At 39.4% G+C, this 27,333-nt stretch overlaps 1 protein-coding gene and 1 long non-coding RNA gene across 2 annotated transcripts in view; one reads left to right on the forward strand and one right to left on the reverse strand.

The window, feature by feature from the left end:
* LOC118355830 (uncharacterized) overlaps positions 1-27,333 on the reverse strand; it is a 50,447-nt gene that overhangs the window by 1,875 nt on the left and 21,239 nt on the right. The window lies entirely within an intron of this gene.
* On the forward strand, positions 5,696-11,282 carry KRT12 (keratin 12). The gene is made up of 8 exons (XM_025439684.2): positions 5,696-6,340; positions 6,723-6,805; positions 7,782-7,938; positions 8,830-8,991; positions 9,090-9,215; positions 9,393-9,613; positions 10,300-10,370; positions 10,866-11,282. The coding sequence occupies exons 1-8, from the start codon at positions 5,729-5,731 to the stop codon at positions 10,955-10,957; spliced, it is 1,524 nt and encodes a 507-aa protein (XP_025295469.1). The 5' UTR covers positions 5,696-5,728; the 3' UTR covers positions 10,958-11,282.

Consider the following 27,333-nt stretch of genomic DNA (forward strand, 5'->3'; position numbering starts at 1 on the left):
CCACTGAGAAAAGAAACCCCAATAGGAGTCACCCCCCCCAACCCACCTTCCCCCCCAGCCCTGGCAACCACTAATTGACTTCCTCTCTATGAATTTGCCTACTCCAGACATTTCCTACAAATGGAATCATACAGTGTTTTCTTTTGTACAAAAATGTTCATAGCAGCATTATTCATAATAGACCCAAAGTGGAAACAACTCAAATGTCCATTAATTGATCAAAGGATAAAGTGGAGTATGTCCTTACAAAAAAATATTATCTAGCAAGAGAAATAACAAAATACTGATACATAATGCAACAGGGATGAACCTTGAAAACGCTATGCTTACTGAAGGAAGTCAGACACAAAAAAGACTATTCTCTCCCATTTTGCATTTCTGTGAGCAGTAACTGCCTTGCAAATATTTACAGGAAAAATCATTTTGCCCTCTCTCCTTGTATTCTAGTAAATTAATAGCTTGGATTTAAATTTTGATATATAAGTTTATAAGTCAATGGATTTTGAGTGTGATTATATTGAAAATAATAATGTGATTCACTTAAGGATAATAATATCTACCATTTATTGAGCACTTTGAACTAAACAGTATGCTAGGCATTTTATAGGCACTTCTCATTTAATTTTCACAATAATCCCATGAAATAGAAGCTATTACGTTGAATCGTAGGAATTTGTCAATATGTAAAAATAAAATAAAAAATAAATTTAAAAAAAGGAACTTGTCAATATGTAATCATTCTTTTACCTTTAAAAAATAGCAATTTCACATGGTTTGACTTTATTCTATTATCCCTATTTTTCAAATGAGGATTATATATGAAGACATGAAATAGGTACTCTCCCAAAGTCACAGTTATCAAGTAATGGAGCAAGACTGAACCTTCTAAAGCCATGATACCCTTTTAGGCACTAATTACATGACAATTACAGAGTCATACCTGAAATGAGCATTTGCCTCTCCTTAGTTGTTTTGCTGTTTTCTGATTGCCATTTTCACTAGCCAGACACTTAAAACAGCCAAATGTCACAAATGTGGTCCAGACAGAATCCCACATGACTGGATTTATCACAACTTTTGTCAGAAAGAATATTATCTTCACTTATTCTCATTCTTTTGCTTTTCAAAGTGAAGAGATTCACTCTCATTTTTTTCTTAATTTCCTTCCAAGTCACTCTGGTTAGGACCTTGCTGTTAAAGATGTTAAGAACTTCTAGAAGTGAATTCTTTGTCTCCTATAAAACACATTCCAGAAGAGTCTGTAACTTCTACATGCAAATACCGGAGGCTGAGTCTGGTTAGTTAAAAACCTGCAGGAGGTGGGTTTAAAATTCACTAGGCATGGCCACTGTCAATATGACAATTACTGCATTTTGCCATAGGCAATAATGACACTTGGTTCCAAAGTAGAATTATTATTTTTAACTGAATTTCCTATCATGAAAAAATGAAAACTAATCCTTGCTTTTGGTCGATCTCTAGTTTCTTCCAAGTAATCTTTCAAAGAAAGTAGGTGAGGCAATATATACATGTGGAACTAGATGGTTCTACCAGTAATTACTGTGTGAAAATAAAGTGTTAATCTCCATATCTATACTTCTTTTTTTTTTTAATTTATTTATGATAGTCACAGAGAGAGAGAGAGAGGCAGAGACACAGGCAGAGGGATAAGCAGGCTCCATGCACCGGGAGCCCGACGTGGGATTCGATCCCGGGTCTCCAGGATCGCGCCCTGGGCCAAAGGCAGGCGCCAAACCACTGCGCCACCCAGGGATCCCCATATCTATACTTCTTATATGAGCTAGGAAACAGAACAGCATGATCCTATATCTGACAGGCTTACAAATCCAGGGAAGATTCATAATCCTTAAATTTGGCTCTCTTTATCACACATAGAATCACCAATAAATTTCATGACTTTATACAAAATCATCAGTGTACAAGTGGACCCATCAAACACAGAAACCTAGAGATGATTCTAGGATGGAGAGAACTACTTTTTCTGGCCTTGGGGAATTACATCTACACAGAGCTTTGTAACTTCTAAAAAGAATGGCATAGAATGACAGAAAATCAAAACTTGACCAGTGAACACCCTCTGCTCTTACCCTCACTAACTTGGGGGCAGTCTCAAATAACAATTCCAACTTACAGCATTGGCTAGTGATTTCTATTTTTAAATTTCCCTTCAAACATTTGTTTTCTCTCCCCTAGACTCACTTCCAAGATTCGCCTTCCCAGGAAAGGGAAGATTCCAAGATTCCTTATCCTTTTTCTCACCTCCCTGCCTTTGAGAACACTGAGCTCTGGAGACCAGAACTCATCCTCAAGCATGACTGCCAAGGGTCTTTTTTCATCCTCATTTCAAAAGCACAGCATACAATATTAGTTACCCAATATTCTTTTACTCACTCACAGGATCTTCAAATGTTATTCAAAGCAAAAGTGAAAGGTGTTAGGGACCAACTCATCAGTGAATTGCAGGAAGTGGAAGGTCTGTCTTTAATGGAAAGAACTCATGTGGAAAATTCTGCAATTAAAGAGCAGGAAACTAACCAATGTGACATGAGAAGATGATCATATGTTTTACTTAATAAATCAAAAGATTTACAAATACCACGTAGATAATTGTCTCTCTCTTGAGTATTCCCTAAACTCTACAAAAAGGGAAGCCATGATTCTTTTGAGTAGTTCCCCCTTTCTCATCATTTTCCTCTCTGCCTCAACTTACATAATCACTTTGCCACCAAGCCCAAGATGATTTCTGTTCTCTACACTTCCACCCTCCTATATTTTTACATTTGTCAGAGAAAACTATTTTTACTTCTAAAAACTCTAAAATACAGGCTTTATTATTTAACTTAGCCCTCCTCCCAAAAACACCAATGAAGAAGATATCTCAGGGATCCCTGGATGGCTCAGTGGTTTAGCACCTGCCTTCGGCCCAGGGCGTGATCTTGGAGTCCCTGGATCGAGTCCCACACTGGGCTCCCTGTGTGGATCCTGCTTCTCCCTCTGCCTGTCTCTCTCTCTCTCTCTCATGAATAAATAAAATCTTTTTAAAAAATCTATCTCTCCTCTCACTCTCTGTGTCTCTCATGAATAAATACAATCTTTAAAAAAAATGATATCTCTCTCTTTTCAATTTCTGAAGTTGTTCCCCATTCATAATTGAATTTAAAATAAATCTTAGTCAAAGCATACCAGCAAATTAGACAAAGGCACTCTTAAGTGAAATGAATTTTAAGTGACACATTCAAACACATTAAGGATTAAGTTCTTTCAAGTGAAATAGCTCCAGAAGTGCAAGGATGAAGCTTAGCCAAACACTAGGGTAAGACTCAGGATTTTAAAAAAATGAATTAGACATAGTCCCTACCTGAGAAACTTACAGTCTAGGATGATAAAAAATATGTATAGAAACATGAAGGTATAACATGCAAACGTGATATATAGATACCGAGCAAAATTATTTAAAATTTACATATAGGCATCAGAGATGGAAAATAGACATTTCAGCACAAAATCAGTTCCAAGTTCAAGAATTCAAGTTAATCATATTCCCATATTATATGATCATATCACTAAGCTACAAGTCTGCATTTGGCACATCCTCTCAAGTCTGTAAGCAAGTAATAGTCTGTTTCATGTCTATGGCAATAATGATGGAATCACCCTTGAAGGTGGCGGGGGGGTGCTGCTCATAACTAATAATTAATGACCATAATGTCAAAGTTCCTGTATAGGAAATGCAAGCAGAACTAGTACTTTACATGATCTCTGACAATGTGGTTACATGTCAAAAGTATAACTAAAAGTACACTTGCCCATGTGTTTGCAGGATTTCACATGTGGTGCCATTCTCTGGGTCTCAGCCTGTACGCTGAGAAATGAAATTCAAGGAGAACGCTTTCTTGAAAAGGAAAGAGCTAAAGCTCCTGGGTGATGTGCAGAGCAGAAACCTAGTCTCAAGAGTGACCCTCTGCTCTTTCTGTTTTCACCGTAAGAAGCAGGGTTGTGTTATCTATAAAAGGCACTGCAACCTGAATCCTATCTCTGCCACCTCCTGACTGTGTGGTCTTGAATAAGTCACTTAACATTGTGACCTTCAGATTGCTCATTTGGAAAAATAGGACAAAAGTATCAAACTTAAGAGGTTACCACAAAGGTTTAAAATAATGTCTGCAGTTCACCTAGCCCAGTGTCTGGAACACAGTAAGCACACTCACTACCAAAAATTCAAACAAGGACAAGCTCAGAAAAAAATGCTTGTAATATACATTAAAGGAATCCTTGGTAAAAATCTCCATATGAGGCCAAGGTCCCCGGCATTTCCACTTAACATATTTCCATCCTCTCACGAAATGGAACAAATGGATTATGGCGTCTCTCATCAAGCTGAGTCTGCATTTGATTGCTGCATCCTTTCTATATCTATTGTAAGTAAGAATATGTAGTTTCTGCAAATGTCTTGCTTAAACCCCTTTTATTTAGAAATCTCATTGGCTTGCTCTTTGTGATGGGTATAGGTTAGGGAAAATATGTCCCTTCATATGTGTCCTTCTACAATAAGGTAAAAGGAAGCTGTAATTGGATTTCACCCTGGGTTCATCATTCCTGTCCCTGGGAAAGTAAACGAATAAATAAATAAATAAAAAGCATCATGCAGTCCTTCTGTTTGCCAGAATTGACACTGAGTATTCCCTATAGAGGCCTGACATGGGCTTCAGGTGTTAAGTCCTCTGCATTTGCCCCTATGTCACCAGTGGGCACTGCCGGCTTGAAGAACCTCACTTTCTGGGACGCTACAGTCAAGCAGAGAATAGCTGTGGGGACACAGGGGTTGAGGGTGGGAGCAGTGATATAATTTTAATATACAAAAAAATCAATTGCATTTTGATACATTAGCAATGCTGGGGGTTGAGCACTGAATTATCAGACAAAGCTTCTGATTTCTTAGAGTTTACTAAGAAGGTCATTCTTATGTAAAGGAAGAGCTGCTGAGGATACTATAATATTCTAGTCAAAAATAGCATTCTTTCAATGTTTAAGAGGTCCTCTTTCTGAATCAGAAAGAAAGAAACTATGCAAAATCCTGATCCTAATCTGAGGTTTTAAAATCCTTGAGAATTCAAATCCCTGTATCAATCTGGAAAATTTGTTTATTCCTCTCCTTCCATTAATGCATTTCACAACTGCTTCTGAAACTATATTCCACTAGAATATAAACTAGATCATGGTCAGATGGTTTACAGTTCGTTTTCTAAAGGAAACAAGTAGGAAATGTGAGTGAAGAACTTTAAGAAGCTCAAGGCTGAGGAGACGTAAAATTAATTTATCCATTCAACAATCACTCATTGCTTTCCTACAGTGTGTAAGACACTGGGCAGTGCAGAGAATACAAACAATGGAGTAATCTGGAAGAGAAAAATTTCTTGTGACAACTTATCTCTACTCCACCCAGATTTCTTTTTTGTTTAACAAATATGTAATAGGCACAATTATTCAATTATTTCTATGCTAATGAGTTTTCAGTATGCATAAATCTTTTACTGGTTGAGCTGGTCAAAAAGGGGGGGGGGCATGATATTTTGGGTGAGAGAGTGAACTTTTCAACTGCAACACCCATTTCATGACCTATAAAAGGCCAACCCTTCTGCCTTGCTGACACTGCTTCCTCTCAGGTTGAGGCTCCCTTCCCTGGGCTGTGGATCTTTCCAGCAATACCATGTCCCTCTCAGTGCGCACCTCTGGGCTGCCCCGGCGGCTGTCTTCCCAGAGTGGGACATCGGGCAGAGCCAGGGGCACGTCTGCTTCCATAGTTGGAAGTAGCTATGGGGGGAGCACCCTTGGCTTTGGAGACAGCTATGGGGGAGGCTTTTCTGCTGCTTCCATGTTAGGTTCTAGTTCTGGCTTTGGTGGTGGCTCTGGAATTTCCTTTGCAGGAGGACTGGGTGCTGCTTATGGGGGAGCCCTGGGAGGTGGCTCTGGAGCCCTGGGAGGTGGCTTTGGAGCCCTGGGAGGTGGCTTTGGAGGCCTAGGAGGTGGCTTTGGAGGCCTGGGAATTGGATTTGGGGGAAGCCCAGGAGGTGGCTCTGCAGGTATTCTCTCTGGCAATGATGGAGGCCTTCTTTCTGGATCAGAGAAGGAAACCATGCAAAATCTTAATGACAGATTGGCTTCCTATCTGGATAAGGTTAGAGCTCTAGAAGAGGCTAATACTGAGCTAGAAAACAAAATTCGAGAATGGTATGAAACACGAGGATCTGGGACTGGAGACCCCGGATCACAGAGTGATTACAGTAAATATTATCCATTGATCGAAGACCTCAGGAATGAGGTAAGAATATGGTTTTTGAGGGGGATTTGGGAACTATTTTTTTATTTTCCTCTTTGGCTATACTAATATTTCACAGTGATAAACCATCTAAAACTTAAGGTACCTTTCAACTTGACTGTATTTGGAGCAATTTCTCATCTCAGGTTATTTAGTTTCATTCTATCATTTATCATAAAGTAACTGTATTTCCACTAACTTTCTGCAAGAAATGTTTCTCAATTTTTAAATAAAATGGTACAAGTATGTCTTCTTTTTAAAAGTTAAACTGCCTTAAACTCTTAATAGCATGTTAATATCACCTAAAAACTCCTTCTCAAAAATACACCCACATAATACTAGTATTTTACAACCCCATTTCATGTGTCTTCCCCTATTTGGCCAGATAATTTCTGCCAGCATTGGAAATGCCCAGCTCATCTTGCAGATTGACAATGCAAGACTGGCTGCCGAAGACTTCAGAATGAAGTGAGTAGAACAAAAGAAAGACTAATGGTAATTGACATGTCTCATCATTTCTTCTTATTCCCTATTTTCCTGCCTTTGTTGATGGCAAATATTTCAAACCCTCTGTAGTTAACACACTCTACACATCTGTTGTTTTGGTAAATTTACGTTGGACATTCTAGGAAGAAAGCTGATTCAAACACAATTCACGTTACATGTCCTTAGATATACGCTACTTAAACCTAGGGCTATGATCACCACCATGTTTGTAATTTGCTTTTGGCTTATACTGTGACATAGTATTTACACCAATGTCCTAAACCTCAATCTTCCATGTATCAAAATGAATTAATAATGTTTTTGTCTAGAAGTGAGATAATATTTTTCCTGATGACACATACCACTAAAATATTAACCACACACCTATTTTTATATTTCTTCCTCCTCTCCCATATTCCATCCTCCCGCACATAAGGAAGAAACACTAACACTCATTTTGCTCCACAAAATCTCCATGCAGGATGTTGCAGTGGTGATGATCCTCCACCTGTAAAATCTTGGTAAAAGGTATCAGAGAAGTATCAATGTTTTAAATTAAATCATGAATGAAAGTTAAGCAAAAATCTTTTTTTTTTTTTTTAATTTTCAACTGCTTTTAGGATTCCATCAGAAACTCCACCCGGAGAGGGCTACTACTGCCAGGGCAGCCAGCCAAAGGAGAAACTGTTCCCTGGGATGCAGGGCTACTGAGGTTCATGGTAGAGACAGACTGGTAGAAAAGTCTCACCTCACAATTCTTTCACTTCTCTCCAACTGAGTAGTAAATTATTATGAAGAAAAGGAAAGGAAAACGTTAAAAAGGAAACAGAGCATCATATATTACAATGCTGCCACTTTTACGTAATCACACAGGGTGCAAAACAGACCTGAAGATGATGGCAGAGGCCTTATTCAAATGGATGTGTTGACTTCGGAAACTTTTGTGCTTGGTTTTCAGGTACGAGAACGAGCTGGCCCTGCACCAGAGTGTGGAGGCTGACATTAACGGCCTGCGCCGTGTGCTGGACGAGCTGACCCTGGCCAGAGCCGACCTGGAAATGCAGATCGAGAACCTAACAGAAGAACTGGCCTACCTGAAGAAGAACCACGAAGAGGTCAGCCAGAAAAGGCAGATTTCTAAGTGGCTTTTTTCCTCCCAAGTTCAAAAATTACAATTTCAAATTTACAAATCCAGAGTTAGAACAGGTATGGATGATACATGATACCCCTGTTAAATTGGCCATTAGTTTTGGATTTCTGAGTGAGTGTATGTGTGGTGGCAGTGGCAGGATTGATAGTGGTTCCCGTTAAAGTTTAACAGATTAGCAGTGCTTTCTGATTTTGTCATTTTGCTCATTAGACAAGGACAACCAGAATTTTAATGGTCCTAACTTAGTGATTTCCAAAAATATAGTATATTTAAAGTTCAAAAACAAGTCTACCAATAATACAAAATGTTATATTTGTGTGAGAAGCTGGTTATGCCCAGTGTAAAACACACAATGAACTCTGGTATGCTGCATAGTATATCAAAAGTTCTGTGTACACAGACATTAATCATGACCCTGGCAATGGGCTTCTCAAGAGCTTTCTACTGGAAGTCAATGACTGATACAAACAGTGTGCAAGCCTTGGCACTGTCTGCAGCCCCAGTTTGGAGGCTGTAGTTGAAGCTCCACTGTACCTTTTCCACTAGGCCTTCTCTTCTTTGTAAAGGCCCTGGATCGCCAAGAAGCAGGGCTAACTCATCCATTTGCCATAGTAGGCACATCCCCTAGGGTCCATGGTAAGTTTAGGGACCCAAGGCAATGCCTTCAGTAGTTTTAAATCAAAAGAAAAGTATGAATTTGTAGATTAAAAAAAGAAGTTTTAATATGTTGTATTATAACAGTACAGCAACGTGGTCATAACATATAACACTTAATGTCTTTTCTGCTGTAAGACGCCCACCAGAGTTATCAAGGGGCCGGGCGCCTCTCCCTCACTCTCTCGCTCGCTGTTCCCAGGAGCTCCAAAGCTTCCGGGCAGGCGGCCCAGGGGAGATCAGTGTGGAAATGGACGCTGCTCCAGCCGTGGACCTCACCAGGCTCCTCAACAACATGAGGGCGCAGTACGAAGCCATTGCCGAGCAGAACCGTAAGGACGCAGAGGCCTGGTTCATTGAAAAGGTACCACAAGCAAAAACAAAAGGCTTTGACACGTAGGCAGGAAAGACCTGCGGGCGCAGCACGCGCTCACGTCCTTTCGCCCCTCTTTGCCGCGGCAGAGCGGGGAGCTGCGGAAGGAGATCAGCACCAACACGGAGCAGCTGCAGTCCAGCAAGAGCGAGGTCACCGACCTGAGGCGCGCACTTCAGAACCTGGAGATCGAGCTCCAGTCCCAGCTGGCCACGGTAGGGCGCGCACGCGCGGCATCATTTCGACTTCCAAAGAAAACGTGGCACCCACGTTAGTTATAAGGCCACTGGCTGGCCGCCTTCCTCATTGCCATCCCCTCCACTGTTGTGGCCGCCTTCCTCATTGCCATCCCCTCCACTGTTGTATCTGTGCCATCTCCCTCCCACGTGCAGAAGAAATCCCTGGAGGCCTCGCTGGCCGAAGTGGAGGGCGACTACTGCGGCCAGCTGTCCCAGGTGCAGCAGCTCATCGGCAGCCTGGAGGAGCAGCTGCTCCAGGTGCGCGCCGACACCGAGCGCCAGAACGCCGACCACCAGCGGCTGCTGAACGCCAAGGCCCGCCTGGAGATGGAGATCGAGACCTACCGCCGCCTCCTGGACGGCGAGGCCCAAGGGTGAATAGACAGGTTCACGTAGGATGCAAATAACTTCAGTGGCTGACCAGCAGGGGCCGCCTGATGCGCTTGGGGCAACAGAAGGAAGGAGGGTTCTTTCATTGATGGAAAATACCACATCTCCTAACAAGCATACCCTGGATTTCATTTAATGGTCTACACTTTCCAAAGTGGCGTCACCCTTTATCTCGCTTGACAATTCATAAAATGCTGGGATGAATAATGACACCACAGACAGGCATACTGCAAACTGACACTAGAGAAGTCACCCATTAGAGTCCTAGTATCAATGCCCCCATGCTGAGAATGACACCTCACACAACAGCCACCTGAATCACCTCACAACCTACTGCAGTGAACTTTCCAAAAGCAGCAGCAGCCTAGACTAGTGGGAAGACCCCAGGGCTCTAAATCAGGAAATCAAAGTTCTGAGATCAGATCTTCCATTAATTGCCAGTTTGCTTCACTTTGAGAGCCCATTTTAGGCAGAGTTTGAAAATAAAGGTTCACTGCACTAACTGCTTACTCTCAGGGTGCATTATTCAATCACTGTTCATCAAGAAATTTAGAATATCTTCTCTATTTAGCCATAGTGTTATGTAAATTTTTAGCTTAAAGAGCAAACTCTTTATTTCTCCTCCTCCCAGAAAGCATCATGTGGTATCATCCCCCTTGTTTTTTTACAGCGATGGCTTTGATGAGACTTTATATGTGACAGAATCCAAATCTCAAACGCAGTCGATTGATTCCTCTAAAGGTATGCAGACTCCCTAAGAATCACTGAGAATAAGTCAGAATCACACTTATTAATGACTAAAATGATAAGATCTCTTGAATATTGCAGTATTATTAATAATGTAAAATATATTTGCATTCTGGGCCAAGGAAAAATATTTATGTATTCCTGCAGAAAAATGAGTGGATTGTACTGTATGAACATTTCTGGCAACCCAGAAGGAAAACAATCTATTCTACAAAGAAGTGTTATGAGCATCATAGCCACTTTTTAAATTTTTAAAAGGAGAAATATTTTCACTTGTACATAATATGACACTGAATACATTTCACTTTCATTTTCAACAATGCAAAAAGTGCATTGTTTTAGAATGAATGCAAAGTCACTTTTGAAAGTTTAAATTTGGTGGATTATATCTGCCAATATCTAATTTAAAGCTTAAGCTAAACAACAACCAACTTTGGATGAATGTATGAAACACTTACTCTTGCCCCTTTATTCCATTTTTATCTTTAGACCCAACCAAATCCCGGAGAATCAAGACAATTGTGCAGGAAGTGGTGAACGGTGAAGTGGTCTCATCTCAAGTTCAGGAAGAACTAATGTAAAATTTCACAAGATCTGCCCCATGACTGGTTCCTTAGGGATAGGAAATTTACAAGCAGAAATTGTCCCTTTCAGAGTAAGATACCATATTAACTCAATTCTACGTTTGTCTGTTTCATTTTCCTTGGACTCCCTATTCACTTTGAGTCCCTATTGCTCTTCAATTACAAATCACTGTGGCCATGTTGGTCTTTAGAACAAACCAAAATTGCTTTACATCTTTCTGGACCTAGAGTAGCCTTCTAATAAGCTTTCTTTTGGTGACCTGGAACATATTTTAATCACATGATTTTGATCAAGTATTGTTTTAATAAAGTTAAATAAAAGATGAATGGTAATAATATGAAATATGTACCTTCTTAATTCCAACAATGTCAAGAGCATAGAGAGAGGTTTGTAAAACACTAATATAAAGTAGATAAACACTGAGATGAAAATGTCAAGGTTGGAGATTAAGAAGATTCTTTTAGAAGTTCTGCCCTTTTTACATCATCCCATTAAGGTTACAGCAAATTACATTGTCTACTATGGGGATAACAGTTGTCCTGTTCATTTTCTAAGACCTTCTTTGATTCAGTCAAGAAACACTTATGGAATCCTTACAGTATGTAAGAATGGAGACTCAAAGATGAATACGATAGGGTCCTTGCCTAGTGGAGCTCACAATTTAGGGCAGAGATAGACATTTAGTGGGAATGGTGATACAGAGAGGCCACATAGAAGTTAGAAGGACACATGGAGGAAGAACTGAACAATTTGTCAGGGGGCAACTAATTGCTTCATACAACAATCAACCAGGATGGAGCATCTGGGTGCCTTAGAAGGGTTAGCTGTCAGACTCTTGACTTTTCTTTCTTTTTTTTTTTTTTGGATTCTTGATTTTGATTCAGGTTGTGATCTCAGAGACATGGGACCAAGCCCCACATTGGGCTCTGTGCTGGGAGCAGAGTCTACTTGAGAGTCTCTTTCTCCTTCTCCTTCTGCCCCTCTACCCCCGTATGTGCTCTCGCGCTCTCAAATCAATTAATTAAAAAAAAAAAGAAAGAAAAGAGATCAACCAGGTAGAGAAAAGGAAAAGGGAACAGAGGAACGCATGTGAAAAAAACACAAGGGTATAAACAAACATTGTTTTATGTCCTTTCTCCTATCCAGCACCCGTGAGGCTCAGATTGGGTTTCTATTGGGGTGGATCAGACCCATGAGTCAATAACAGATGTCATGTTCTCGGTTATGGCAGAAGGTGGCCAAAGTCTAGGCTTGAGTAGATGGGGGTTCAATCTGGATTGCCATATTCAAAACTCTAGATGGAAAATAAGAGCAGGATTTAATGATTAAGAGCCTGGGCTCTGAAGCCAGACTGGGTTCAAATATTAGCTCTGTCACTTCATAGCAAGTAACCTACTTGCTGTATGCCTGTTTCCTGATCTTTGAAGTGGGTGGGTTTTGTGGAGATTAAGTGAGGGATTTAAAATACATACATAAAACACTAGGAGCAGTCTCTGGTACATAGCAAGTATTCACTATCTGCATTCTATTATTATGGAGTATATGGAACCAAAATGGGGTGCAGAAGGAAACTGATGAGCAAGGAGTATCAAGAGGAGAAAGGAGAGGGAGGAGTCATGCAAGCCTGGAGGAATTCCTGCACTGAGTGCAAAAGCCCAAAGAAGGTTATTATGCCATTGTAGGTGACTTACTTCAGCATGCAACTTTCTGAAGTGCTCCACTTATCTCCCTATATTATGCATAGCAATTTAACTCTCTGCCTAGCCCTCCCCTTCTAGAATATGTCATAGGAGAACTTTACCTTTTAGGTCCAAAAAGATTATCAAAATCTTTTCCTGAACAAGGTCCATGTAATAAAGGATGCCCCTTTTCTGGTACTCAGAAGTAGTTGCACATAGTTGCTGTTTCAAATAACATCTGTTTTCCTTACAACTATGTCTGACTTGTGTGAGACTCAAAGAAGAAAGGCATTTTGCACAAGGATAAACCCAGCTTATTGGTTCTTAGCTACTATCTTAGTTTTATCAACATTCCTCTTTTTTATCAGCATTTCTCCACTGGGTTCCCTGAGACAATACCTCACTTGCCACATTTTCTCACTCTTTTTTTTTTTTTTCAAACTCTTTTATGACCTCTGAATGTTGGCCCAATCTTCCTGTCCCCTCTCTCTCCACTCATTCCCTAGGTGATCTTAACTAATCCCATGGTTCTAAAATAACCATCTATAACTTATTGTGGTGATCATTTCACAACATATACAAATATTGAGTTATTATGTTGTATACTTGAAACTAATACACATTATTCAACAATTATACCTCAATAAGAAAAAAAAAAAGTAACCTCCTGTGCATTGATTACTTCTTGTGTACCCTCCAACATGGCTCCAGGGATCCCCACATCCTGGTACTCATGCCCCTATGTACAGTCCCCTCCTACAATGAATAGAATAGATCTACTCAAGAAGTGACCCTGTGTGATTTCCTTTTCACAAAAAGCGTTTCAATTCTGGGGCACCTGGGTGACTCAGTCAATTAAGCATCTGACTTGATTTCGACTCAGGTCATGATCTCAGGGTCATAAGATCAAGCCCCATGTTGGGCTCTATGCTCACGGTGGAGTCTGCTTGAGATTCTCTTTCTCCCTCTGCCCCTCCTCGCCCTCACCCACACCCATGCTCTCTCTCAAAATAAATAAATAAAATCTTTTTTTTCTAAGGCATTTCAATTCTGGATTGGTTTCTTGGATTGCTCACTTTGAGGGCAGTCATCTGGCCTTAGAGTTACATTACAGGAGAGGAACGCCTGGGTGGCTCAGTGGTTCAGCATCTGCCTTTGACTCAGGGCGTGATCCTGGAGTCCCGGGATCAAGTCCTGCATGGGGATCCCTGTAGGGAGCCTGCCTCTCCCTCTGCCTATATCTAGGCCTCTGTGTGTGTGTGTCTCTTGTGAATAAGTAAATGAATCTTTTAAAATAAATTAAGTTATATTATGGGGGGGGGGGAACTACCTTTAAAAAATCATTGATATCACAAAATTTCCTATTTAAACTCCAATGGCTAGGATCTAATGGAAGAGCCATCAAACCCAAAATTGCAGTCCTTTCCTAGTAATATCTCAGAATATTCTACAGTCTTCAGTGGGCAAAGGATGCATTAGGTTTATTATATAAGTTCACTTTGCCCTATTCTCACTGCTAAGAAATGCAATTAGCACAACATCCTTATCATGAGATTCCAGCCCTCATTCACTAAACCACAAGCCCTAATTCAACACAGATGTAAAGGGTCTTTCTGGACTCAGGAATTAATGAACTGCAGAAGTGATAGATCTATCTTTAAAGAAAATAACTTATGGGATCCCTGGGTGGCGCAGTGGTTTAGCACCTGCCTTTGGCCCAGGGTGTGATCCTGGAGACCCTGGATCGAATCCCACGTTGGGCTCCTGGTGCATGGAGCCTGCTTCTCCCTCTGCCTGTGTCTCTGTGTGACTATCATAAATAAATAAAAATTTAAAGAAAAAGAAAATAACTTATAAGAAAAAATCCAAGTACAGGATCAGACAATAAAAGACAAGCATATTGTTCATGATTATTTTGAAATCTAAACCTTTACAGATTAAAATGGTTACTTTTTATATGTATTTGTTGTATTTACAGGCTACAGAAAGGTCTGGAAAATATTGTATATACTAAGTTGTTACAGTGGTTATCTCCAGGAAATTACCAAGGACTTTGAAGACTATTCTTCTGTACATTTTCTTCTGTACATTTCTTAAAATGCTTAACAAAGAGCGTGTATGACTCTGATAATTAGGGAAACCATGAATTTTAATTATCCAGAACAAATGGGTTTGCAAGTCGGTCCCTACAGAAGAGAACTATCTAAAAAACAACCCTAGGTTGCCAAATCAGTCACTTCTTTAGGCTTTGTAAGAGTGCCACCTACTGGAATCTCAGAAAGTTAACTTAAAAAAATTAATCCTGCTTTTGAAGCCACTTGTGATATGTTTGAACTAGAAAGTTTACTTTTTTTTTTAGAGTGAGGGAGTGAGGGGGTGGGAGGGGCAGAGGAAAAAGAGAGACAGAACCTCAAGCAGGCTCCATGGCCAGCGTGGAGCCTGACACAGTGTGCAGTCCCACAACCCTGAGATCATGACCTGAGCCAGAATCAAAAGTTGGATGCTTAACCAACCGACTGAGCCACTCAAGCATCCCCTAGAAAGTTCACTTTTTAAAGTTCACTTTTAAAAAAGAGAGAGAGAGAGGTAAGGGCACCTGGGTGGCTCAGTCAGTTAAGCATCTGCTGTCAGCTCAGGTCATGGTCCTAGAGTCCTGGGACCAAGCCCCACATAGACTCCTTGTTCAGCGGGGAGTCTGCTTCTCCCTCTCCCTCTGCCTGCCGCTCCCCCTGCTTATTTTCTCTCTCTCTCTCTCATAAATAAAATCTTTAAAAAATAAAAAATTTAAAAAGAGAGGTAAAGAAAAGACAAAAAAAAAGCAAACTTTTTTACAAGCATCAACTTAATAAATTAACATGTTCTTACTTAAATAATGAGTGGCATTAGTTTCCAAAAAGTCCACCAGTAAGGAGGCAAGTTGTCTTAAGACATAAAGAATAAAGGTTGTGATTATTCAGAGTTTAGAGAACCAGACAATCTGAACTACTCAAGCTTTTAAAAATATACTCAAACATCAACTGAAAAATCTATTCACATAGCTGAGAAAATGACTTTTTATGAGCTAATGTTTCTTTAAAAAAAAAAGATTTATTTATTCACTTTAGAGAGAGAGAACATGAAGAGGGGAGAAGGGGAGGGAGAGAGAAACTTTAGCAGACTCCTTGCTGAGCTTGGAGCCCAATGTAGGGCTTAATCTCAAGACCCTGAGATCATGACCTGAGCTGAAACCAGAGTTGGATGGTGACTGCGCCACCAAGGAGCCCCACTAATAAATGTTTCTTAGGACTTGGAGCTAGACCTAAGATTTAAATGTCATAAACTTAAAATGAAACTAAAAAATATTAGTGTCCTAATTGAACATACCCTCTTCATCCCATGCCACTTCCCTGGCTGAACTTGGCTGGTCAAAATATGTGCATTTTAGTTGTCAGCTTGGAACGCATCTCCTAAAGTTATAAACACATGAAATTTCTGCTAAGATAAGTGTATCCTTTTTGGGATATTTCATTTATTTGTAAATACCATGGGATTTTTTTTTAAAAAAATGATTAAGGCTGCAATTTCATATTTCAAATGAACAGAGCTGCAAATACAACTTTTTTTTAACAAGTTGAAGTGTAATTTTTAATTTTTTAAACAATGATTAGTTGGTATATTTATGTATACATGCAGGGCATCATATATTCATTTATTTGTATATACATTCATTTAACCAATATTTAGCACCAACTATATGTAAGTCTTAATATATTCTATTGAAAATAACCAGTTTTGGGGATCCCTGGGTGGCGCAGCGGTTTAGCGCCTGCCTTTGGCCCAGAACGCGATCCTGGAGACCCGGGATCGAATCCCATGTCGGGCTCCCAGTGCATGGAGCCTGCTTCTCCCTCTCTTTCTGTGTGTGACTATCATAAATAAATAAAAATTAAAGAAAAGAAAATAACCAGTTTTTATGAACTAAAAGTAAATACATGATAAAGTTTCATACATTATTCTCCTTGGTTGCCTCGGTGCAAATAGAATAGGGCGAGTTGTCATCATTTTTAATTGGCAAAAGTGTCATTGCTCCACACACGATAAATGTGATTATTTAACAGAAGTGTGAGGAGGCTTAGTCAATTCCTTTTGGAAGACTGACACCTCTTCATTCATTTTTAGGAGTTTTAGAAGTTTTTAAAAGGAGCAACTCACACTGTTAAACAGGCATTTTCAGGGCAATTTTTTAAGATTTTATTTTTTAAGTAATCTCTATACACAAAACATGGGGCTCGAAGTTACAACCCCAAAATCAAGAGTCACATGCTCTGCTTACTGAACCAGTCAGGTATCAGGGCATATTTTTAAATTATAATATTCTTAAATATTTAATCACATTTTACGTCACATCTTTCATTATATTAAGGTACTTTCAAGATATTTTAAAATGTTTTCACTGAACACCCATTTTACACAACCTCATGTGCTGATTCTGGAATGACAAAGTAATTTTAATGTTAAACTTTCCTATCTTATCTAATAAGTAACTGAGTAGGTAGATAAATAATAAGGTAAATTTCCATCACTGTTTTAAAAAAAAAAAAAAACACGTACAATCAGCATCTCATCCAGAGATGATTCTGAAACCAACACTGCAGAATTAGATCCAGACTAACAAAGAATTCATGTCAGTGTGCTATAGACAACGCAGAATAAAGAGGCCCAGCTTCCCTGTCTCATTAACCAGAGGCTGGGGGTGAAGAAAAGTCGCCCAAGAAGTGAGGAAGGTGAGAGAATCAGACTCAGTTCCCCAGTGGAGTCTTCTGCAGTAGACTCTGGAAGGTGTTTTTACAGCTTGCAGAGCTGGAAGGAGCAAGAACTGAATGCTAACCAGTGGGAAGATGAGTATTGCTCTAGGGGAAGGTAGGTCTTAGCAGGGAGGGGAGCCTGATGAACATTTTAGTCATCATTATCACCATCATCATCTGTCACCTCCAGGGTACACAGCCAACAGCTGCGTGACAGAGATCATTCGAGGAGTTAAAAGGACAATCTAACTTCGCAATTGCCCAGGTACAAAGCTAAAGCGGCAGGTTACACAATTCTTTCCTGATCTATCCAGAGGGAGACTGTTTAGCTGCATTTTCCAAAGCACTGGCATTCTGAAAACCTGCTCATATAAAACCACATTCCAAAATTGCATGCTATACATCACAAAACACTTGCTATATAAACATATATCCAAATACCTTATGCCATCATAACTTGTCTCTGTGTAAAATGTTTGTGGGTCATTTATGTTTGGGTTTTAGACAAATCACGAAATATGGGTTATTTTATTTTATTTTATTTTATTTTATTTTAAAGATTTTATTTATTTATTTATTCATGATAGTCACACAGAGAGAGACAGAGAGGCAGAGACACAGGCAGAGGGAGAAGCAGGCTCCATGCAGGGAGCCTGACGTGGGATTCGATCCCGGGTCTCCAGGATCACACCCTGGGCCAAAGGCAGGCGCCAAACCGCTGCGCCACCCAGGGATCCCGATATGGGTTATTTTAACAAATTTATACATTTCAGTCAAATTGTACTTTGCTTAATCAAGCCAAGGAAAGTTATTTCATCAATATTAGCCAAAAAATCCTTCAACTGTAACTTCTTAACTAGGTCAAGCTCCAGGTCTCCTGAGGCCATCGATTTATATATTCATTCAACAAATATGCTAAGCACATCCTGGCCACATCTGGCATTCTGCCTCCTAAATATCTATGATCCAGTTAGTTTACTCCATCTCCCCAACCTCCCCTCAACTGCCCCCCACCCCTGGTCCAGGTCATGGTTCATCATCACTAGCCTGAAAGTCATGCAGCTTCCACTAGCACCTCCCTCCATTCTGTTCCTCCTGTCACAGCCAGGAAGATATTGTTTTGAAAGACAAATCTGATCCTGCCATCCTATTGCTTAAAACCCTTCAAAGGTTTCCTATAGTCCTTGGAATAAAGACCAAAATCTAGCAAGGTCTGTCCTGGCCCCCTTTCCCCTCTCTCAAATTGTGTGCCTTCACCTGCCTTTCCTCTCTACTTCACCTCTCCTACTGGCCTAGTTCAGCTTTTCTAAAGCCCGCTCCTTCCCACAGGCTTTCCCTCTTTGCCTAGAATGTGCTTCCTCTTCATTTTGGCCTGGATAACTCCTACTTGCCTTGTCAGGTTTGAATTCAGATGTTACTTCCTCTGTAAAGCCTCAACCCGTCTCTGTAAGTCTCTACTCCTCCTCCTTCCTCACCCCCTCCCATGATAACCACATTGGGTTTTCCTATTATACACTCTCATAATACACTGTGGTCTTCTTACGTATTTATTTGCACAACTACTGAATTAGTGCCTGCTTCTCCCACTGTAAGATCTCTAAGCTCTCTACTGTTTTGCCTTCCACTGCAGCCCTGGTGTCCAGCCCAGGATATAAAACAGCACTCTAGCCCACTGTGTAGGAAAAAAATCAGTATTTGCTGAATATGTGTGCATGGAATTGTGTACAAGTGCTAGACTATCCACTCAATAAAAGTTGGAGTAACACTACTGTGCTATCCCCAGGACTTAGCATAGGGTACTACATAAAAGGCACTCAATAAACATTAGTTGCGTTAATACTGAAAAGTGTTCATATATTTCTTCTATTATTTTCTTGAAACAGTCAAGATATTTTTCTCTACTTATTTATTAACTATAACTCTAAAAGTTTCCACCACTTATCTTTAGTAAGACTGAATAAACAAACTCAAATTTATCAATACACAGCAGCTAAGCAGTATCCATTGTACAGGAGGCAGGAAGAAGATGCTTTGCAGGATTACTTAAAATAGCCAAGATATGAAAGCAACCCAAATGTCCATCAACAAATGAATGGATAAAGAAGATGTAGTATACATCTACAATGGAATAGCACTCAGACATTTTTCAAAAATGAATGAATCTTGCAATTTGCAGCATCCCCTCTAAGAAGGACTTAGAGGGCATAATGCTAAATAAAATAAGTCAGTAGAAATAAGCAGAGAAAGGCCAATACCATATGATTTCACTCATAAGTGGAGTTTAAGAAACAAGCAAACAAAGAAAAAAAGAGAGACAAATACAGAGAACAATCTAATGATTACCAGAGGGGAGGTGGATAAGGAGATGGGTGAAATAGATAAAGGGGATTATCTTGATGAGCATTAAGAAATGTACAGAATGCTGAATCATTATACTATATATCTGAAACTAAAAAAAACACCATGTATTAATCATACTTGAATAAATAAATAGGATGCTCTGAATATATTTAATTTGAATCTATTTATTTTCATTATTTTATTTTTTAAAAATGTATAAGTCACACAGAAATAAATTCTACTTACTTTATTTTCCTGAAATCTTAACTTAAAAATTTATGCTGTCAAGGACTAAAACACCATGAAGAAGTTATTTGCATTCTACTGAGAAATTTGATGAATTCAATGAATATTTTCAGAAAACCTTTAGAATACTTGTCACTTTGTGAAGACATAACTTTTTTAATCTAAAATACACAAATTCTCAATTGGTAATTTCACAAGGCCTATTGATATAAATCACATTGCTCAACAGGCAGTATCTGATGACTCAGTAGAAAGTGATCTTCAGTTTCAAAAGCCAGTCTTTACATTAATGATGCTTTTTTTCTTTTTAAAGGAAATTAACTCAAGGACTTTTTCCCATATATCTAAAGAGTCCCAGGAGTTGTTTCCACAAAATACAGTACCTTAGTCTCTATGAAGTCTTCATAAGAAAAAAACAAAACAAAACTAAACTGTATCCATTTAAGTTAACTTATGAAGCAACCCTAGAATCCTCTTATTCATCATTAGAGTATGCTTTGTATACAGGCAATCAACTCTCACTATGGATACAAAACTGAGTTCACTTAAAGCAACTGATCAAAGATATATTGGCTTTCCACAAAAAAATTGAGTCTGAAACCTTAATACTCCTGGCAATCTAAACCAAAATGGGACTTGTTCCTCTTCATTAACCAAGGTGTTCTTTTTTTTTCTTTTAAAGATTTTTTTTATTTATTTATTTGAGAGAGAGAGAGAGCATAAGTAAAAGCAGGAGGAGAGAGAGAAGGACAAGCAGATTCCCTGCTGAACCAGGAACCTGATGTGGAGCTAGATCCCAGGACCCTGGGATCACAACCTGAGCTGAAGGCAGATGCTTAACCGACTGAGCCACCCAGGCACCCTCAGTAACCAAGGTGTGCTATCTAAAATATATTTTTCTCTCAAATATTTACTGGGCATTACAGAAGTAACTGTGATAAAGCATAGACATATGCAAATAACATTATCTTGAGGTATAAAGACATCTGCCTACACCAGAAAGAAAATGCAGGAGAGGTGCTACCGAATTTTGGTGGAGGGAGAGAAGCCATAGGACTGAGACATGAGCACCAGGGTCACTCTTATGGCAAGAAAAGCATTTGAGCAGAATTTGATGGATATATAAAAATCTCAATGTTTGGTGTTAAATGAAAGAGCTGGTAGGCAGGAACAGAACCAAAACGGATCTCCCTTGGAATGCTTTTCCACAAGACTAAGTGGCCTTCTTCTGAGAACCTTATGTTCTTTGACCATGGTGGTCTATCTGAACTTTATTTATAGATGAGTTTTTGTGTCTGATTCCTCTTCAAAGACAGGGCCATGTATTACTGACCATCCAGAAATACATTCCCAGCACTTAATGCAGCATCTGGCACATAGTAGGTATGCCAAACATGTTGGTTGAAGTGATGTTTAGAAACATCACATTCAGTTTACACATTTTCAAAATGATTAAAAAATTCAGGGGAAAAGATTGACTGAAATCCAATGAAAACTATTTGTTAAGCCCAACACTTGTCCCAGTTTAAAATAAAGCATATGTTGACTGAATTTTTCATTTTGGCACCATTATGCTGTCACACAGGTATGGCTCTAGTTATGAGTCACTTAAAATTCTGTAATCTGGGAACAATAATACAGTATATTTTAATCACTGTGTTATAGCAAGTGAGGACACAGGAAAACAAAACCAGCAATACTGCAAAGTGCCCACTGATCAATTTTTGTTAGGAAGAATGTTCTACTCAGCAGTACTACAACAGCAACACCTAAGAGCTGATCAACCCAGAAGAAAAAACATGAATTGTCAGGAAAAGTCTGCTTAGAGTGAAATAAAAATCCAATATGTATTATTAGATTTTGCAATAGCTCATGTTGTAATACAGAAATGTGATTTTAACTGAAGGGGGAAGATAATTATAGCTTAGGAGCCAACTAGCTAATCAACACCACAATCAGAAATGTCTGAGTGACAAGCCTTGGCCTCACACCCAAGAGGGTGAACCCAAAATGAGAGTGAAATAAGTTTCCATTACAAATGTGTTCAAGACACCTGATCCTGAAACCAAGGCAGGGACAGAGGTGGGGGGAGGCAAGGGTATTATGTTACTAATGACTAATTATTAAATTTAAATAATCTCTATATTTAATAGGAAAACAGGAAACTCTGTGCTGTATTCTATCTCTAGGAGTACTATTATGCTGGAGACTGATGCAGTGGAATAAAAACAGCATGCATTCCTTAAAAAAAATATTCCTTGAACACTTAGAGATAGAAAAAAAGAAGTTCGATCAATCCTACAGATTTAGAAGTGATCCAAGTAATGGCAACCCAGATGATAAAGGAAGTGAAAACCATGTCCTCCAAGGAGCAATTGAATGACCTGGTAACCCCTTAGAATAGAAAATAAAAGATTTAGGAGAGTAGAATAACACTCCTTAAATATCCAAAAGACTCCAAAGCTAAGTTCTATGTGGCAGAAAGCACACTATATTCTGTGTGGCAGATTTCAGTTCAATATAACAGAGAGTTTTTAGTAGTTAGAGAAGCTTAGAAATGGAATGCCCAGTAAGATGAGGTTATCTTCACTAGAAATATTCAAGTAGAGATGGGAAATATTTGATCAAGGGAGTTCTGCTTAGTGTTGAATATCATTAACAAGAGAAGCAAGAAGGAATTAACATTTGTGAGTACCAACTATTTGCAAGACACTTTGCATGTTACCTAATTGGTAGTCTTGAACTTATGAATTGGATATCATTACTCAGATGAGGATACTAAGACTCAGAGATGTTAAGTAACTTAACCACACACCCAGTAAGAAGCAGAGCGAGGGGGGCACCTGGGTGGCTCAGTGCTTGAGCATCTGCCTTTGGTCAGGTCATGATCCCAAGGCCCTGGGACTGAGTCCCGTATCAGGCTCCCCAAGGGGAAGCCTGCTTCTCCCTCTGCCTATGTCTCTGCCTCTCTGTCATGAATAAATAAATAAATAAAATCTTTTTTAAAAAAAGAAGAGTGGATCCCTGGGTGGCTCAGCAGTTTAGCCTCTGCCTTCAGCCCAGGGTGTGGTCCTGGAGTCCCAGGATCGAGTCCCACATCGGGCTCCCTGCATGGAGCATGCTTCTCCCTCTGCTTGTGTCTCTGCTAATCTTTCTCTCTCTCTCTCTCTCTCTCATGAATAAATAAATAAAATCTTAAAAAAGAAGAAGAAGGAGAAGAAGAAGAAGAAGAAGAAGAAGAAGAAGAAGAAGAAGAAGAAGAAGAAGAAGAAGAAGAAGAAAGAAGAAGAAAGAAGGAAGAAGAAAGAAGAAGGAAGAAGAAGAAGAAGAAGAAGAAGAAGAAGAAGAAGAAGAAGAAGAAGAAGAAGAAGAAGAAGAAGAAAGAAGAAGAAGAAAGAAAAAGGAAGAAGAAGAAGAAGAAGAAAGAAAGAAGAAGAAAGAAGAAGAAGAAGAAGAAGAAGAAGAAGAAGAAGAAGAAGAAGAAGAAGAAGAAGAAGAAGAAAGAAGAAGAAGAACAACAACAACAACAACAACAACAACTAGGATTTAAAATCCGGGAACAATACCTAAGGTCCCTCAAAATTGTGTTCTGGCTGATACCATGACAGTGAATGTGTTAATGACCTAGATAATTCCATTCTGATAATTTCTGTCAATCTATCTAGTCTGGCATTATTTCTGTCAGAATATCTCAGAGACTTTTGGTCAAAGAGCATATTAGCTTTTCCCCATGACCTGAAACTTAAAAGATAAACCATCCTTTAGGTCCTTTCCAGATAAATTCTGTAATTTTGATTACCAGAATCCCTAACAACTCGTCTAAACTAGAAAGAACAACGAGTTTTAGCTCACATGGATCCAATTTAAGTAACTGGGTGTGGCTTCTTGGGTTAAGGTTATTAATAAGCATTCTATAGCTGGTCTAGGTTCAGCAGGAAAGAGTGTCATTATCAATTAGTAATGTCTGCTGTGAGTATAGTGGCAGCAAGAATATTTTGTGTTTGTCATCTCTAATCTACACATTTCCTAAACTATTTTCTATTGTTCATCACCAATTCTTGAATGGACACAAGCTCCACCTTTTTTTACTAACTGTTGAAAGTAATGCTAATGTTGAAAGTAATGCTTCCTGCTATTATTTCTAAAACCACTAATGGAGGGTATAGGAATACATAATAAGGCAGACAGAAGGCAGCCCACAAGACTGAGTATTTCAGTACTGGTTTTTTTTTAAATATAAATTAGAATTTTGGAAACCTTACCTTGGTCCAAAATCTGTTCCTCTCAGCCTTTCATGTGCAGAAACTGGACTTTACCAGTATACTCAGAGGTGATGTGGAACTTCAGGACTTATAATGATCGTATTCATTCAATACTAATGTATAGATTAGAATGCCAGCTAATTAATTAACAATAAGAGACATGTCTTTCTAGGTGTTCAAGGCCACTCAAAACACTCACTTTCATGCTGTAGATGTACTTGACAGGATGAATTAGGAATCAGGAAGTTGCTGCATAAGTACTGAATTTGAGCGGAAGTTAACAGAAAGACTTGAGGGACATTTCCTCCATGTCTCACTGAGACCAGGTAAGATATCTCTGCCACGTTAGGCAATTCTCCTCTACTGGCTGGACTGCCGATGTGCCAAATTCAGCATCTCTCTCCTTAAGAAGAGGCCAAAGGAAACTTACCTGAATCCCCTTTTGATATTCCCTGCTGACCACACTCCTTACCCAGTTGTTGGCCCCAGGAGATAGATTATATTTTGGCTTTATAATCCAGTTATGAAGGCAACTATATTTCCTTTTTTCTGGAGTTCATGGGGATACCTCACAGTCCTATCTATATTTATAGCTGAGACTACCTCTTTCAAGTATCAAAGGGCAGCCTCTTGGTTCACTGTATGTAAAAATGAAATCTTATCATTTTAAAAGTACAAAGGAGAATGATACACACTTTCTAGGCCCCATATACATTTACCACAGTGACTCTTCTAAAATGTAGAATTTTTTCAGTTATTTTTTTAATGATACCATGTGTCTGTTCTTTAAAAGTTCCCTGTGATGAAGCTCAATTTTTTTTTATGAAGCTTAAATTAATCATTCAACAGGTCATTTCCTAGATCATTGAGGCTTCACTGTGTCTTCCGATCACTTTATTACTTTATTAAGGGTTTTTTTTTGTATTTTTTAATTGGAGTTCGCTTTGCCAACATATAGTATAACACCTAGTGCTCATCCTGTCAAGTGCCCCCTCAGTGCCCATCACCCAGTCACCCCATCCCCCCTGCCCACCTCTCCTTCCACTACCCCTTGTTCGTTTCCCAGACTTGTCTCTCATGTTTTGTTACCCTCTCTGGTTTTTCCCACTCATTTTATCTCCTTTTTCCTATAATTCCTTTCACTATTTTTTATATTCCCTGAATGAATGAGACCATATAATGATTGTCCTTCTCCGATTGACTTACTTCACTCAGCATAATACCCTCCAGTTCTATCGAAGACACCTGCACCCCAATGTTTATACTTTATTAAGTTTTAAGCTTTGGGGGCACCTGGGTGGCTCAGTTGGTTAAGCATCTGACTCTTGGTTTTGGCTCAGGTCATGATCTCAGGGTCATGGGATAAAGATCTGTGTTGGGCTCCGTGCTCAGCAGGAAGTCTGCTTGAACATTCTCTCCCTCTGCCCCTCCCCCCACTTTCTCTCTCTCGCTCGAAAATAATTACATCTTTTTAAGAAGTTTTAAATCTTAATTCCAGTATAGTTAACATACAGTGTCATATTAGTTACAGACGTACAATACAGTGATTCAACAGGATCAGTATTGTTTCTGATTCCTCTTTCCATCCAGATACCTGAGTGCTATTTCACTTCTTGGTTCCTTGAGTTTCTCCTTTTCTTGCTTTCCCAGAAGCCCTAAGGAGCTACAGAATTCCCCCTTGCTTCTGTTTTCAGGTGCATTCCACACCCAACAATCTTCACTCCACCCGTGCCTCCCTCCTCACCATTCTTTTGTCTTCTATGTCCATTCAGGATGCTGCAGCAATATAAGACACAGATGGCTTCATTCCATCTCAATCCTTTCTTCCCTAATGACAGATGATCTGGCTTCCATGTCCTAAGTTTTCTGGAAAATTCTGGCTTTCAGCTCTCTTTGGACCTTGTGGCAATATCATGGATGTTGTTCTAGCCCTAATTCTCCCTGATCTCTCTTGCAGAATTGGAAACTCAAGACTTGAAAGAACCTCTGGGAGGTTCTAGAAACCTCAGCAGGTGAATCATTCATGCTTCAATCCGTGCTGTGATTTCTAGTCTTCTAGGTCACTCGCTATTCACTCCCTTCACTAGGTATTTACTTTTCCCTCTGTGCTAAACCAAGTAGTGAGGGTTTCCTCACTACTCAGTCTTAACCTTCTGCTCTTCTCTCCCTTAACAAACTCATTTGTTCTGAAGGCTTCAACTATCACCCTGATATGGATGATACCTAGCCTTATGTGCTCTCCTAAATTCTTCTATTCATTTCCTTTTTAAAAGGAATTAAAATTTTCCTTTAATTTGAGCAAATGGTCACGTTATAGAATTGACAAACTGTAAAGACTGAGAATACGTATGTATTTTAGGTAGTAGCTTTGAAAGAACTTACTCCTCACTCACTTGTATGATGTTTTCAGAATCCAAAACAGCCAAACTGAAAAGTGACTTTGCAGTCCTAATCCTACTTGACATCTCTGAACTACTGAAATCTTCCACATTGTTGACCACTTCACCTTCTTGAAATTCTCCTCTTCCTTGGTTTTTTTGAAACTTCTGTCTTCTAGCTCTTTCCTTTCAATGTTACCTTTCAACCTGTTTTGTTTCTCCTTAAATGTTACAGTTCCTCAAGTTTTTACCCTTTATCCTCATCTCTACCAATTCTCCCTGCAAAATCTCATCCAATCTCACGGTTGCTCTTTGCCAGTAACTTCCAAATCTAGCCACAAATTCTGATTCCCAGACCCACACCGCAACTGCCTTTGGAATATCTATACCTGGACAGTGGCAGGTACTTCACCTCCAATCTTTCCTATCCTGAACTCATTATCTTTCCTACAAAACCGGTTCCTCCTTCGCATTCCCACATCACTTAATAGCACTTCTCAAAGTCCAAAACTGGAAATCTCTTGTCATTTAACACTCCTTCCTTCGTTTTCATTAACCCAAAACTAAGCAATAATCAAATACAGCCATTCTTATCTTCTATCTTTCCCTTCTTTCCACCCCCTGCTACTGTCTTGAAGTTCTCATTGCCTCTTCCCCTCCCCCCATATTCTTGCAAATCCTCC

This window comes from Canis lupus, chromosome 9 (assembly GCF_003254725.2).
Source record: "Canis lupus dingo isolate Sandy chromosome 9, ASM325472v2, whole genome shotgun sequence".
NCBI classification, from domain to species: domain Eukaryota; kingdom Metazoa; phylum Chordata; class Mammalia; order Carnivora; family Canidae; genus Canis; species Canis lupus.